At 34.8% G+C, this 15,873-nt stretch overlaps 2 protein-coding genes and 1 long non-coding RNA gene across 4 annotated transcripts; 1 reads left to right on the top strand and 2 right to left on the bottom strand.

The window, feature by feature from the left end:
- Window positions 1-78: 78 nt before the first annotated feature.
- Window positions 79-2,273, bottom strand: LOC146905685 (FBD-associated F-box protein At5g56370-like). Of its 2 annotated transcripts, XM_085724304.1 has the most exons (4): window positions 1,380-2,273; window positions 1,161-1,289; window positions 780-1,055; window positions 79-308 (listed from the first exon to the last, which is right to left on the bottom strand). In XM_085724304.1, exons 1-4 carry the CDS (start codon window positions 2,085-2,087, stop codon window positions 240-242), a joined length of 1,182 nt encoding a protein of 393 aa, XP_085580430.1. In that variant the 5' UTR covers window positions 2,088-2,273; the 3' UTR covers window positions 79-239. The 2 variants fall into 2 exon arrangements, with proteins under 2 accessions (XP_085580430.1, XP_085580428.1); XM_085724302.1 differs by having other exon boundaries at window positions 79-1,055.
- Window positions 2,274-3,925: 1,652 nt separating this feature from the next.
- On the top strand, window positions 3,926-5,362 carry LOC146905684 (uncharacterized). Its single transcript, XR_015019209.1, has 2 exons — window positions 3,926-4,754; window positions 4,992-5,362. It is a non-coding gene; the product is annotated as an uncharacterized LOC146905684 (long non-coding RNA).
- A 3,259-nt stretch (window positions 5,363-8,621) lies between these two features.
- LOC146905683 (FBD-associated F-box protein At3g52670-like) lies at window positions 8,622-10,131 on the bottom strand. Its single transcript, XM_085724301.1, has 3 exons — window positions 9,340-10,131; window positions 9,117-9,245; window positions 8,622-9,012 (listed from the first exon to the last, which is right to left on the bottom strand). Exons 1-3 carry the CDS (start codon window positions 10,048-10,050, stop codon window positions 8,641-8,643), a joined length of 1,212 nt encoding a protein of 403 aa, XP_085580427.1. The 5' UTR covers window positions 10,051-10,131; the 3' UTR covers window positions 8,622-8,640.
- Window positions 10,132-15,873: the final 5,742 nt, after the last annotated feature.

Raw genomic sequence — 15,873 nt, 5'->3', positions numbered from 1 at the left:
AACATTGGGGTATACTTGTATACAGTTAATTGTATTAGAATGCGAATAGTAATGCGGAATAAACGGACAAGACAAGTATATTGCAAACTTGATGAATATTAAAAACCAAAGGTCAAAACACAAACAAACAAATAGGCATAATATAAAGTTAGCAAGAAATAAGTTTATACTTATAAAACAAAGTCGAAACCAACAAAAAAAAAGAGGCTAGTTAGCATTGAACACAATTATAGCACACACTACATGATTATGCACTTTTCCTTTGATTTTCTGGGTATGCTGCTCACTTCTTGGTTTTCTTCGGCGCTCTACATAAAAGAGATAAAGTTAGACGACAACACCATTATTCAAATGCTATACATAAAAGTGATAAAGTTAGACGGCAACACCAGTAACTCGGAAATTCTGCCGAACTCACTTCTGATCTAGACATGCACTTAGTGTCTACCTTATTCAACATGTTTTCTATTTATCTCTTAATAATACTAATTTAAAGGTCCTTCACTGACATTGCAAAAGTGACCAAGAAACCAAAAGCTTATCTGCCTATGCCTGCTTCATTACCCTTTTAAAATTAACCGATTATTCATTCCTTATGCAGCAAAAAACTAATGTCAATAAACCAAATCTTCAAAAAGATCGTGCAAGTAAAAAGCTAAATCAATTAAGGATAATTTTTTTTAATTTGTGCACAAAGTTCATAAATCCAGCAAATCCAACAATCTCATGGTAGCAACTAATGAAACAAATGAGAGAATATAGAAACTACTATTACTTACATAAATTGAAAGTTGACATGTTGCAGAAGCTCTTGAACACGAGGTTAATCGTCTTTCTATTTTGTACCGTTTCCCGAAGCACCAAATTGACATATTTTCTAAAACTGTTGAATTCTTCAGGATAAATTCTGCTAACATAATGTGATCATTCTGTAGGCCTGGAAATGCAAAGTCACGCATCGTACAAGTTTTAAGGTTTGATGAAAGGCAACCTGGAACAGATTTTGGATGGGACCAATTTGAAAGGAAACCTCCAATGTATGTGCCTTCTATGTGCTGTTAATAATACAAAAGAAATAAAATGATACATACTTGTATGTTAAGAAAAGAAACGGGAAAAAAAATTAAATCAAATATGATTGTTAAATTTAAGAAACAAACCTTAAAAAGGTCAAGATTTTGAAGCTTAGGACAAAGGTGCAGCACTCTTGTAACTATATCCCAATTATAGCAGAGCATCAAATGAGTCAAATTATGAAATGTAGGAAGGTCACAACCTCGATAATACAACTACATTATTTAAAAAAGAGAGTATTAAAAAATAAACAACACACATTATTGATTTTCAATGGTATGCATGCATATAATAATCACACATACCCTGTGTAGTTTTATGCATAGAAACTCCGCATTTGAAACTGTTTCCATCGGAATATAGAAATCACAGTCGGTAATATCTGCTCTTTTCAACTTTGTTAAGGTTTCACCCCATTCTATGGAACAAGAAGTGGCATAGGTTATATCAAATAGTAGAAGATCTTCAAGATTTGGACAATTATCTGTAAGGAGTATAAGATCAACTTCTTGTTGAAAGCGAATAACTTTCAAATGTAGGGTTTTGAGTGAGGGTAATGTTATGGGAGTATAATAAAACTCCTCACCCATATTGAGAAAACTGAGCTTAAGAACAACAAGGGTTTCACAGGTAAGGATAGAATAAGGCAGATGAGGGATCATTCTTTCCCAGTCATGCATTCTTTCACAAGTAAGGATGAAACTGTGGATACATAATTGGGAAAAACGTGTATTTGCCTTCTGTTGTTTACCCGCAGCTTCTAGCGAGATCAAAACCGAGTAAACGAATTTGTCGAATAAGGAGTGTTTGTCTTCTTCCGCTTTGTCATCGACGAATTCCAATTCCACATCTGGAACGTAACACCATAGATGCTTCCATCTTTTGGAAAGAAGTGAAGTGAGAAAGGCTTGTTTGGTTGGAAGAAAAGAGAGGATGTGAATCAGTATATCGTCTGGTAAATTGCTGATCCTATCTATCGCCACCGTTGCCGTTGAAGTTTCCGGCGAAGACATTCTGTTAAGATGGTGCGGTATTCTTGATCAAGGATTCTTTTCTTGCTTTTTTTTTTCTTTTTTTTTTTTTTTTTACCACAAAGCAAGAAAAGGTTTAGGGTTTTGCTGCTAGTATATAAGTATTTATATATAGGAGAAATTTGACCTTATTGCTTGCTTCTAAAGTCTTGCGTATTGGAAACTTGGCCTCCAAGCCAGAACTCGAGTAATATTGTAGTAAGTCTTTATCTTTTTTGTAATATTTATTTAAATAATTAATTAAAAATAATAATAAAATTCTAGGAACTATCTTACTACAATATTGACCATTATAAAAAGAATTTATTTTAACCTTAGTTACCAAAAATATTTGATCATGGTATATGACAAAATTGATATATGTTTTTATATACAGTTAAGAGCTATAGAAAATCGGATAAACAAGTGTTCGTCTTTCTGCTTGCAATAAATAAAGAGATTGTCTAGAATGTAGTTGGATTAGTTGTGGTTATATTTTAGCAATTCGATCGTGGATTGGCTGTCATGTCTATCAATCAGATTTCACTTTGATCCACCGACCAATATTACTTATCCCTCCCAAAGCTAAAAAACGATTATTGTAATTTTTGTTGTGAGGGAACTTACACCTTCAGATCGATCATTATCATTTATCCTTCACAATTGAGAACCATAATTTTGGATTGGTGCAATTACGTTCAATTCGGTGCAACATATGATAGAACTTGCAGAGGCTATACAATGATCAAGCATTATCACGATTACATGCAAAAATATAAATTTTGGTGTAAGTCCTTATACAAGTGTAGAGGAATCAACCGTGATGTTCACTATGGTTTTCTAGTTTGAACATTACAAAGGTTGTACGTTTCAAGGGTTCTCAATTAGATTGCTATTGTTTATGCATTTTGTTTCTTTCGTTTCTGTTGTCTTGCATGAATATGACGACAACCGATTTTTATCGACTAATGAATCGTCCACCATCGACCCTCATGTCAATTGTTCCTTCATTAATGCTTTAGAGAAATACATTTGTGCAAGCTCTTGAAAATGCATGTGTTATTCCTTTACATTGTTTTCTAAAATTGTGTTTAAAGGGAAATAGATTGTCCATCAAGGTCCCAAAATTAAGAATCATACAAAGATGGCTTGAATCAATGTAAAAATAAATTTCATGGACTTTTGATCATGGCAAAGGGCAATACTCCTTTGAGTTTTCAAGATCTATGTAAAAAACTTATTAAAGCTTGGTCCCATGTATAAAAATGGGATAGGAAATCAGTAGAAAAAGGTTACAATGAACTCTATTTTTAGAATAAAGTGGATCTAAATCGTGTATGGAGTGTTGGTACATGAAACTTGAAGCCAATTTTGCCGTGCTTATCGGCATGGACGAATGATTTCAAACAAGCCTAATTATCTGGAAAATATAAAAAATCCGAAGCCTAATTAGAATCTAAACAAGGGAGATTAGTCACTTTAGTCCCTGAATAGGAAAGAAGTCGTTATTTTAGTTCTGAATGCAGATAAATTGCAAAATAGTCCCTGAATGTAGACTCTGTTAGTCAATTTAGTCCCTGAATGCAGACTCTGTTAGTCAATTTCGTCCCTGAATATAAACTCCGTTAGTCACTTTAGTCCTTGAAATTGACTAAGAGTCTACCTTCAAGGACTGTTTTGCAATTTCTCTCCATTCAAGGACTAAAGTGACTAATCTTTTCTCATTCAGGAACTGTTTTTAGACAAAGATATGAAAGGTTCACCAACCGTGGGCACTGTAAGCAAGGCATTAGGACGCTTTTTGCCTTAAGAAACTAAATAATGGTTTGCCATATCAAATAACTAAACTTATCTTTTTCTTATCTTTTTCCATTCACAAATGAAACTATAACTGTACCACTGCCATATCATGTTCAAGTCATTTTTGTGTTGTACTGTCTTATTGAAGATGCATCTCAGTCCAACGTTTATAGCCATTTCTCTGTAGTCAATAGCAGTGGTGGCAACCGCAATCACGGCAGTGTGCGACACAGTGGAGGTCCAACGCTGCACAAAATGCTGTGGTGGAGAGGATATGTGTCCAGCCATAGCACTGTGCTTGGCGGCAGAGCTGCTGAGGAATCACATAGAAGACGTGCCCAAAAGAGAAGATGACAAAAAAGCCATATAGCCATATACCGCTATGCTATCCGCCATATAATATAATGTCATGTTTTTCCTAATAAGGATTTGTTGTCTGACAGAAGGGATTACTGATTAGTGAATTACTAATATAAGCTTGGTGTCTGCTTTTTGGATTTAGTGTTAGGTTCAGTTGCATGAGCTTTAGTTGCCACTTAGATGTATCACAATAAGACCATGAATACTCAAAATGAATTTCTGGTGATATTGTATCCGAGAAATGTTATTAAGCAACATACTTTTTTCCTATCAGATATTCACAACTGCTGTACATTCATTCTTACTGTTTTATCTTCCCCTATTGTTGTGTTTCTTTGTTTGATTCCACCTTTTCCTCTTCAAACTCAGACACATCTCTTTTTTTGTGTAACTTCTCCAAGTTGGAATTTATAATACTATTTTTCTTTCTACAGAGCCTTTGTAAAGAAGAAAGGGAGGAATAATGTACCGTCGATGAACTTATACACGTAATTACTCCAAAGGGTCGAGGTATTACTAATTTGTTTTTTGAAATACTTCTGTTCTGCATATTGATGCCATATGGTAACTTGGTTGAAGTGGAATTCTGCATTTTATTTGTTCATGAATCTATTGAAAAATATTTTAAAAGCTGTTATATAGTTGAATATTATGTCTTTCAACATTAGAAACTGTACAACTGTATCGTGGCTTTAATTTTCTTTGCACCAAAACTTCCAACTAACTAGCTAGAGAATTTCTCTGCAGCCTCAGTTTCTGATTCTGTAAAAGCTGAGCTGTTGCAAAGAATTCAGACATTTCTTGTCTCTGCTGCTCTCTAATGGCTTGATCGGCAGTAATCTCTCAGCAGCATTCTGTAAAGGTTAAGGGTTCGTGTTTGGATTGCAGTTGGAATTGCGGCAGCACTCTTTACAACGACAAGTAACTGAGGGATGTTTTCTGAAAACTGAATTTGGAAGCATTGGAAATAGTACTTTGCCAATTTTCCAAACATGCAAAGATCTGCTCACACATTTGTACTAGACAAGTAACTGAGTTATGCGTTGTAAAACCATAACTCTGTCTCCTTCCTATATTAATTTGATAGTTCATCTTTTATCAAAATCAGTCAAACTATATATGCTCTTTTCCAATCTTTTATTTTAAGCTTTGGTACAAAATTTGCTTCTTCATATCAGGTTTATCTTATTACACAAGAAACCGATCTTGTTTCAACTCAATGTGATTTGTTTTTGGTCTTAACCATCTAGTTTTCGGAGGAAAGGGACCATGGTCATCCGAAGTTTGGTTAAGAGGTAAGTAAAGTCTGACAAATGAACAAATGGTTGTAAGTAATTCGAATTTGGATTCTCCCATACACACAATAAATGATTGCTTCTATTAAATCTCAATAACCATTTGAGACCAACCACTTAGCGTCTATTTATTGTGAAAATGTTTTTTGTTTTCATTTTTTAAAATTTGTGATTCGGATCTTTAATCTTTAAGAAGTTTAGTTTTTTCCTTTTTAGCATCACTTGTTTGATAGGCTCATGACTTCTATTGATCTTAAATTTGGAACAATGTTACTTCATTGTCTTAAATCAATCATATTATAGGCACTTGTTCTAGTAGAGAATCTTTAATTTAGTTGATGCTTGTTCAATTGAATCCAAACCAAGCACGTGATCAATGCTTAATTGTAAGGGAACCAAGTCCATGTTAATTTTCATGTATTGACTTCTTACTATTGAATCACTTTATGATTTTAATTATAATTTCTGCACTCAAACATCAACCAAAATCCTCCAATTTTACTGCTTTGTTTTCTATTGGATAAAAACACAATGATGTTTGGATGGTTGATATTATAAACATGAACAGTTGCATTTTATGAACTATGTTGCTTCCACAGTTCCACTCCTTCATGTTCTTTTATAACGTAGTGGCATTGGTTTCCACAGTTTCACTCCTTCATTTTGATGATCAAAGCTGACTTATAGTAGTGGCATTGGTTTCAAAGACAAACTTTGATGACAGAACAAAGCATAAGTAGACTAACTTAAAGTATAAGGGCAATTTTAGATTGGTTTATTTTTGAGCTTATGCAAATAAATAAACGTTTATATTATTCATAAGCTTGTCAATGTAATTTATGGAAAAAACATCTTATCAAGATACAATTTTTCGTTAATGAGAACTTATGAATTAACATAAAAGCTTATTTATTTGCATAAACTATTTTTTATAAGCTTAAAAATAAGTCAATCCAAACGAGACCTAAGTAGACTAACTTAAAGTAGTGGCATTGGTTTCAAATTTGATATGAAGCTTAAATTTTCCTGATGCTTAAATTTTCATTTTATTTAGTCTACTTATGCTTTGTAGACTAATTAAAGTAGTGTCCTTTGTAAGCAGTAAAAGGAATATTAAAGTAGTGTCTTTTGTTAATGAAAGTTGTTTTTACTGTCAAAAGAAAGATAATAATGAAAGTTGTTTCTTCTAGACTATCAATTGTTGAGTAACTCATTCATTCACACAGTTCTTGGTGAATATTGATTTTACTCAACGAGATGGTTGCAATCTGAAATGAAACGATGGCAAGAGGTAACAACAATGGAAGCAACTCAAATTTGAATACCAGCGTTGGATACGAATTACATTCACTCATATCCAAAAACCCTACTCGCTACCCGGTGGCGAGAGAAGACGATATTAATTTTGTTACACAGTGGAAATATGCTACAAAAAGCATGGATATCCAGAGAACAACTCTTATGTCAACAATGTAAATGCTGAAGATTTTGACAGTCTGAGAATCAAGTCGAAGAAGGAAATGTAACCTTGATTAAGGATTAAAACAACAGACTGTTGTCCTCGTGAGCTTGGCTCAGTTTGTAGGGACAATGCATAATATATGCAAGGTCCGGGATTATACCACCTAGAAGCAAATGAGGTATTCCCTTTTTCTGTTTCAAATTATGTAAGAACGCTGTCCTCAAATATGGAATTTGAGGTTAGGACATCTATCAAGTGATAGAATGAAGTACATGAATACTGAATAAACAGTATAGTTATACAATAATAAAGAAAAAAGGAATAAGTGTTTTTTCCTAATGTTCCTTTTACTACTCAAGCTTTGATCACCATATTTGTTCTATTATTAAAGTAGTGGCATTGGTTTCAAAGTCAAACTTTGATGATCAAAGCTGGAAAAACAAAAAATTAAGAGTGATCAGAACCTAGTAAGAACCCAAAAATAAAAATCTGAAACATGCAGAATCATTTGCAGCAAATTTGTTAACAGAAGCATAACCTAAACAATGAAGATCAGCAGGGCATGTAAAAGCCAAAAATCAATGACCTAGCAACAAATATGCTGGCCCTCCACTACGAAATCGAAACTGATTGTAGAAGCAGTTTTAGTCCAGACCAGTGATTTATTCCAAGGATGGATGAACATCAATTATGGCAAGTTGGTCAATCACCAAAAGAAAGGGACTTAAAATTTATAAGGCTGACATACTGTACCGAATCCAGGTTCGGAAGGATCATAACATAATACTTCGTTGCATTATAAGACAGGAACCAGAAACAAGGCAGGTACTAAGATTTTAGTTAACGAAAGGAACTGATGAGAAATCAGATCGTAAAAGAGTAGAGAACCAACCCTTCTAGCAGATATAGACAATCCGACATCAACGATCTGACTTCAGGCATCCTGAATTATGAATAGATCTTAACTGGCTTAATCAAGATAATGAATGTAATGCCTAAGTGAATCTCGTATGGTAAAGAATCCCGGTTAAACATTGGTGTAGATATACTTGTATACAGTTAATTATTTTAGAATGTGATTAGTAGTGCAGAATAAACGGACAAGACAAGTATATATTGCAAACTTGATGAATATTAAAAACCAAAGGTCAAAACACAAACTAACAAATAGGTATAATATAAAGCTAGCAAGAAATAAGTTTATACTTATAAAACAAAGTAGAAACCAACAAAAAAAATGAGGCTAGTTAGCATTGAACACTATTATAGCACACACTACATGATTATGCAGGTTTCCTTTGAATTTCTGGCTCTGGGTACGCTGCTCACTTCTTGGTTTTCTTCGGAGCTCTACATAAAAGAGATAAAGTTAGACGGCAACACCAGTGACACAGAAATTCTGCCGAACTCACTGCTGATCTAAACATGCACTTAGTGTCTACCTTCTTCAACATGTTTTCTATTTATCTCTTAATTAATAATAATAATAATAATTTAAGGGTCCTTCACTGACATTGCAAAAGTGACCAAGAAACCTAAAGCTTGTCTGCTTATGCCAGCTACACTACCCTTTTAAAATTAACCAAATTCAAAAAGATCATGCAAGTAAAAAGATAAACCAATTAAGGATAATTTTTTCTTAATTTGTGGTAGCAACTAATGAAACAAATGAGAGAATAGAGAAACTACTACTACTTACATAATAATATTCGTTATCATAAATTGAAAGTTGACATTTAGCAGAAGCCCTCGAACATGAGGTTAATTCTCTTTCTATTTTAGACCATTTCCTGGAGCACCAGATTGTCATATTTTCTAAAACTGTTGAATTCTTCAGGATAAATTCTGCCAACATAATGTGATCACTCTGTAGGCCTGGAAATGCAAAGTCACGCATCGTACAAGTTTTAAGGTTTGATAAAAGGCAACCTGGAACAGATTTTGGATGGGACCACTTTTCATGCTCATATACTCCAAAGTATCTATTCTTCCAAAAACTTCCATCTATGTGCTGTTAATAATACAAAAGAAATAAAATGATACATACTTGTATGTTAAAAAAGGAAAGGGAAAAAAAATAAAATCAAATATGATTGTTAAATTTAAGAAACAAACCTTGAAAAGGTCAAGATTTTGAAGCTTAGGACAAAGGTGCAGCATTCTTGTAACTATATCCCAATCATAGCAGAGCACGAGATGAGTCAAATTATGGAATGTAGGAAGGTCACAACCTTGATAATACCACTACATTATTTAAAAAAGAGAGTATTAAAAAATAAACAACACACATTATTGATTTTCAATGGCATGAATGCATATAATAATTAATCACACATACCCTGTGTAGTTTTATCCGTAGAAACTCCGCATTTGAAACTGTTTCCATCAGAATATAGAAATTACAGTGGGTAATATCTGCTCTTTTCAACTTTGTTAAGGTTTCAGCCCATGCTATGGCAGAAGAAGTGGCATAGGTTATATCAAATAGTAGAAGATCTTCAAGATTTGGACAATTATCTGTAAGGAGAATAAGATCATCGTCCCGTTGAAAGAGAATGACTTTCAAATGTAGGGTTTTGAGTGAGGGTAATGTTATGGCATTATAAGTCAAATCCTCACCCATATTGAGAAAACTGAGCTTAAGAACAACAAGGGTTTCACAAGTAAGGATAGAATAAGGCAGATGAGGGATCATTCTTTCCCAATCATGCGTCCTGTGTTCAACATGCAGGATGAAACTGTGGATACATAATTGGGAAAAACATGTATTTGCCTTCTGTTGTTTACCCGCAGATTCAAGCGAGACCAAAACTGAGTAAACGAATTTGTCGAATAAGGAGTGTTTGTCTTCTTCCGCTTTGTCACCGATGAATTCCAATTCCACATCTGGAACGTAACACCATAGATGCTTCCATCTCTTTGAAAGAATTGAAGTGACAAATGCTTGTTTGGTGGGAAGAGAAGAGAGAATGTGAATCAGGATATCGTCTGGTAAATTGCTGATCCTATCTACCACCACCGTAGCCGTTGACGTTTCCGGCGAAGACATTCTGTCAAGATTATTGCTTAGCAAGAAAAGGTTTAGGGTTTTGCCGCTAGTGGTGTGTGTATATATAAGTATTTGTTTCGGGATGAGAAGAAGTTTGTGTATTTTGGGTTAGCAACAGACCCTTTATATAGAAGTTTGCTTACTTGCTCAATGTCTCGCCTGTATTGAGAGTGATGGGTGTTTGGGATGGACGGCCCATCTCGTCCAATATTTTTTTTTTTAATATTTATCTATACTATATATTAAGAAACTACCCCTTTCAGCATTTTTTTGGTTGGATTTTTCTTTTCAAAAATACCCTTAATTTTCAAAAATACAATCTTACCCCTTTTTAATTTTTTGACACGTCATCAGAATTAAATCCTTTTGTGTCTTTTGCTTCAACCTCCCTCTATTTTTTCTCTTTTAAAAACAAATTCATTCGATATAATACATTAACTTAATCTTTTCTTTAAATAACAAACAAATTTAATCTTTTATTTTCTAATTATTTATTCTCTAATTATGAAGCTTAATGTGTACCAAAAATATAATCTTACCCCTTCTTAAGTTTTTGAGTCGTCATCAAAATTATATCCTTTTGTGTCTTTTGCTTCAATCTCCCCTTATATTTTCTCTCTTAAAAACAAACACACTTGATAAAACACTCTAACTTAATCTTTTTTATAAGAACAAACAAACTTAACCTGAATCCTAATCAAAATAAATTTTTCTATAATTCAACTTCTAAATATCTAAAGAGTTAAAAACAATTTACAATCTATTATATTTCTCTAATTATTAAAGTTAATCTTTCTCTAATTATTAAATTTAATCTTTCTCTAATTATAAAAATTGATGTAATTTTGTAACAAAAATCCATTTTTTATAGTTGTATCCAAACAAATTAAATTATTTAAAACATGTGATTTTAATTCGGGTTATCTCTTGTTTTTTTTTTTTTTTGGTTACAAAGGCAAAGGAGAAACAGAAAAAAACAGAAGAGAGCAGGAACAAATCAGCTAGCCACGGGGGAAGAGGGTTCCCCAAGCATCATCCTTTAAGAGAGGAAGCAATCCTTCAGGGGGGGTGGCATGAATAGACAAGTCTGAGTCCATGGAAGCTCCCAACTTTGCAAGGAAATCGGCGCAGCGGTTTCCCTCACGAAGAGTGTGCAAAATAGGAGTGTTTGAAGGCCGAATCAGATCCTTTATGTCTTGAATAAGAGTGGCATAAGCATGATAGACCACTGCAGGCCCGTTAATGAGATTGACGCAGTGGAGAGAGTCAGTATAGCAGACAACATCAACAATGTTCAAGTTTTTGGCTTGCTGCAACCCTATAAGGATAGCGTGTAGTTCAGCAAACAAAATGTCATTCGAATGATCGATGTGACCTGAAAAACCAGATGTGAAAAAACCAGCAGTGTTTCTAATAAGACCCCCAAAGCCGGTACGCTGAGGATTACCAAGGCAGCTCCCATCCACATTGATAATGAAGCAAGAATGGTTGAAACAATTCCACTTTACAACCCGGTCTTCAGCAGCAGCAGCAGGAAAGAGGTTGAAAGATGTCCGGACAACATTGACCGTGTCTTGAATATTGAAAGAAATACGGTGGAGCGACCAAACCTCAGAACTAAAACACATAGAGTTTCGATATCTCCAAATCCACCATAAGGTTGTAGCAAAGAGAAGAGAATGAGGGCCCTTGAGACCGTGATTTAGCCAAAGATAAGCATCATTTTCAATGAAGAAATCAGCGGTGTTGAAGCCAATATGACGCCAAATTTTGGAGGAGTGCAAACAGTCCCGGAGGCAATGAATAAGCGTTTCAGCATGCTGGCCACAGCGGCTGCACTGATCAGAATGAGCAATGTTTCTGTTTCTTAACAAGGATAAAGTTGGGACGGCATCATGGCAGGCTAGCCATATAAAGAACTTGAATTTCTCCGGTAGTCGTAATGACCAAATCCACGTCCAAGAGATAGAGGTAGAGGCTGAATTGTTATAGTTCGAACGTGAAAGAAGCCAATTATATCCACTCTTAGCTGTGTAAACACCGTTTATGTTGGGGGACCAAACAAAAGTGTCTTCCACGGAATCATTGAAACGGACATTCAAATTGTTGATGTGATTTGCAGCTTCAGGAGGAAGCGTGGTATAAAGGATGAGGGTGTGAGGTGCCGGACTGCTGATAACGTCTTTGATAGTGAGATGAAGGTCGTGAATGTCTATGAAGGGGACAAGAGGAGCAAAGGGACCTGAAGAGCTCCAACTAGTGAACCAAAAAGAAGAATTGCCGCTGCCATGTCTCCACTCATAACCCTCATGAAGCACGGATTTTGCGCGGATGATAGCAGCCCAAATAGATGAGCAGCTGGAAGGGGCAGAAGCGCGGAGCACATGAGTATTTGGAGAATATTTATTAGACAGGAGTTGAACCCAAAGCTTGTTGGAAGAATGCATTATATCCCACACTAATTTCCCAAGAAGACTAGTGTTAGTAATTCTGGCAGCACGGATACCCAAACCACCCGAGACTTTTGGTTTGGTGATTTTATCCCAACCCACAAGATGTATGCCTTTGTTGTTTGAGTCTCGCCAAATGAAGTTACGAGTAACTTGGTCAATGTTATTGCAAACACTTTGAGGGAGCCAGTTTATTTGCATGTAATAAGTTGGGATAGAAGAAAGAACGGATGATGCTAAAGCTAACCTTCCCGGTTTATTGAGGAGTTTATTTTTCCAAGACGCTAACCGTTTTTGCATTTTCTCGATGATGAAAAGGAAATCATTCCTCTTTGGTCTCCCTTTAATGATAGGAAACCCCAAATACTTGTCAAGGGAAGTAGTACAACGGATGTGAGAGTGTTGATTTTATCCTGAGTGACACCTGAAGAATAAAAAGCTCTAGACTTGTGAAGATTAATTTTCAAACCTGAAGACTTGCTAAAACGATCAAACAAATCTCTGATGAAGCGGAGCTGAGTGCTGTTGGCTTTGGTGAACAAGAGAACATCATCTGCAAACAGGAGGTGTGAGAGTTTGGGCCCCGAATTAGTTATGTGGATAGGCTCCCAGTTACCCTGATGAACGGCATTGTTGATGGCTGATGAGAGCTTCTCCATGCAAAGAATGAAAAGGTACGGAGAAAGCGGATCACCCTGCCTGAGGCCATGAGAAGGATGGAAAGGAGACAACTTATTTCCATTCCAAAGAATAGAGAAGCTGGATGATGTAACGCAATGCATGATGAGCTTGATGATGATGTCCGGGAAGCCATAATCACAAAGGCAAGATCGGAGAAAGTCCCAATTAACATTATCGAAGGCTTTCTCTAAATCAATTTTAAACGCCACGTACCCTTTCTTCTTCTTGGACCTGCGCATGTAATGAATAACTTCCTGCAAAACAATGGCATTGTCAGTGGTGCCCCTACCAGGCAAGAAACTGCTTTGGTAGGGACCAATAATATTATTAAGAATAGGTCTGAGGCGATGTACAAGGACTTTGGTGATAATTTTGTAGATGATGTTACACAGGCTAATGGGTCTAAAGTCTTTGTAGGTTAAGGGAGGGTCAACTTTGGGAATGAGGGCTATGAGGGTATCAGATATGGTTGGGTCGAAATGACCTGTAAGGAAGGCTGAGTTCACTAAGTTGAAAACATCATCTCCAACAATGTGCCAATATTGTTTAAAGAAAATACAATGAAAACCATCAGGGCCAGGGGCTTTGTAGGGTTTCATGGAGTGAAGAGCGGCTGCCACCTCTTTTTTAGTTAAGGGGCTAGTAAGGGAGTTCCTATCATCAGCATTAAGAGAGGGGTGGTGACCTTCATTGAAGTGATGATTATGGTGACTGTCTTGGTTGGAGCAAAAAAGATTTTTAAAGTACTTGAGGGCCTCATCTTGAAGTATGACATTATCAGAGGACCAAGAACCATTAGGAAGCTGAAGCTTGTGGATTTTATTCTTCTTTCTTCGAATGATGGTTTGAGTGTGGAAAAAGGAGCTATTTTTATCACCAAATTTCACCCATTGCTCCCTTGATTTTTGATACCAATGCATTTCCTCTTGAAAAAGAATGTGATTGTATTCTTGCTGGAGTTCTTTTTCTAAAAGGACATGTCTAGAGGAATCAACCCTCTCAAGATAGTGTTGGACCCCCCTTAGTCTTTTGACCACACGCTGCTTTCTTTTAAAGATATTTCCAAAAACTTCGTGATTAAAAATGATGGAGTTCTCTCTAACCTTGGAGAGGGCGGTGATGGTGTTGTGGTTAGAAGAATTCCAAGCTTTATTTTAATTACAATAACCAAACAAAATAAATCGTGATTTGTTTTTATAAATTCTCTTAATTAATATATATCAAAATCACTTTTATTTTAATTTGTAACAAAATGGGTCCTGAATTGTTTTTTTATAAAGAGGTGATTTTTATCATGATAAAAAAATCTATAAATTATTGAATGTCGTTTTTTTAATTCGTAACAAATTTGTCATATATCTAATTGACATTTACTAAAAATAAACTTTATGACGTGCATGTGATTTTATCTCATCGTGTGTTTATAATGAAAAACACTAACAAATACATTTTATACCGATACTTAAAAAAAACACGGGAAAAAAAGAGTAAATAAAAAAGAAAAAAGCATAGGACTTTTTTTTGACAAAAAAATCATAGGACTATTTCTCACGGATACATATTTTTACACCTAAATTTATTCAATTATATCCAATTGAATGATCACAAATAACATAATTTGGGAGAGTTACAAAATCTTTCTCATTTATAAATCATACACGGTTTTTTTTTTTTTTAGGGAAAATTATATATACACGGGGTTAGTATTTATTATGAGAAATACAACTACTTTACATAAAATTACACATCTTCAAGATTACTTCTTTTGTATAAATGATTTTCATACTTTTTTTGTTTATCTTAATATTATATTATAAAATTATTCTTTTTAATTGTTATTCATTATTAATCATTATATCCTTTTAAAGAATGACTATAAAAAAAACACACAAGACAAACATTACTCTTTAATTAATTAGACATTAACTAATATTGTTGTACAAATCATACATGGGACAACAATCACTCACATATTAATTAGTTAATTGATTTTTTTTTTATGTATTGTATATAGGCATGGCAACAAAACACATACCCGCGAGTATCCATCCAAACCAAACTCAATTTGACGGGTTTTTCCCCGCTTTGACTCGGTTTGGGTTTTCCCCGACTTCAAAATACGGGTACGGGATGAGTAAAGGGAATATAGGTATACCCACCCCAAACTCATACCCAAACTCGTCCCGAATGTAGAAAATCATTTTATTGCCCTTTTATATAAGGGGTTTGCTAGGATACACCCACTAGTTTTTATTAAGGTGTGTTTTAGCAAAGATATAACTAAAAAGTTGTTAAATACCCCTTAAGGTGAATGTTGCTAAAACACACCTTCTAAAAAATAAGTGGGTGTATGTTAGCAACTCCTATAGGCATTTGCTAGGATACACCCACTTATTTTTTAGAAGGTGTGTTTTAGCAAGTTATAACTAAAAAGTAGTTAAATACACCTTAAGGTGTAGCTTGCTAAAACACTCCAACATAAAAACTAGTGGGTGTGTTCTAGCAAATCCCTTTATATAAAAAGAAACTCAAACCATAAATCATTTTAGTCACACAATCAGAGTCTCAGTCTATCAGATGACACCCACTTCTCAGAGTTCTCTCTATTCTCCATCACCATAGCCATGATCTATCGTCGTCATTTCTTTGTAGGATAATGCATTGCAACATTGCGTCTAAGGCAAAAAAATAC

Source organism: Medicago sativa, chromosome 7 (genome assembly GCF_051527215.1).
Source record: "Medicago sativa cultivar Bolivia chromosome 7, Bolivia_mono, whole genome shotgun sequence".
NCBI classification, from domain to species: domain Eukaryota; kingdom Viridiplantae; phylum Streptophyta; class Magnoliopsida; order Fabales; family Fabaceae; genus Medicago; species Medicago sativa.
The sequence above is the reverse complement of the archived record's forward strand: the minus strand, read 5'-3'. Positions and strand labels throughout refer to the sequence as shown.

Excerpts from the sequence above, each read along its gene's own strand:
- LOC146905685 (XM_085724302.1), bottom strand. The coding sequence starts at position 2,087 with ATGTCTTCGCCGGAAACTTCAACGGCAACGGTGGCGATAGATAGGATC. Across the intron at positions 1,290-1,379 it reads TATGCATAAAACTACACAGG|TTGTATTATCGAGGTTGTGA; the intron begins GTATGTGTGATT and ends TAAATAATGTAG. Across the intron at positions 1,056-1,160 it reads AAAATCTTGACCTTTTTAAG|CACATAGAAGGCACATACAT; the intron begins GTTTGTTTCTTA and ends TATTATTAACAG.
- LOC146905683 (XM_085724301.1), bottom strand. The coding sequence starts at position 10,050 with ATGTCTTCGCCGGAAACGTCAACGGCTACGGTGGTGGTAGATAGGATC. Across the intron at positions 9,246-9,339 it reads TACGGATAAAACTACACAGG|TGGTATTATCAAGGTTGTGA; the intron begins GTATGTGTGATT and ends TAAATAATGTAG. Across the intron at positions 9,013-9,116 it reads AAAATCTTGACCTTTTCAAG|CACATAGATGGAAGTTTTTG; the intron begins GTTTGTTTCTTA and ends TATTATTAACAG.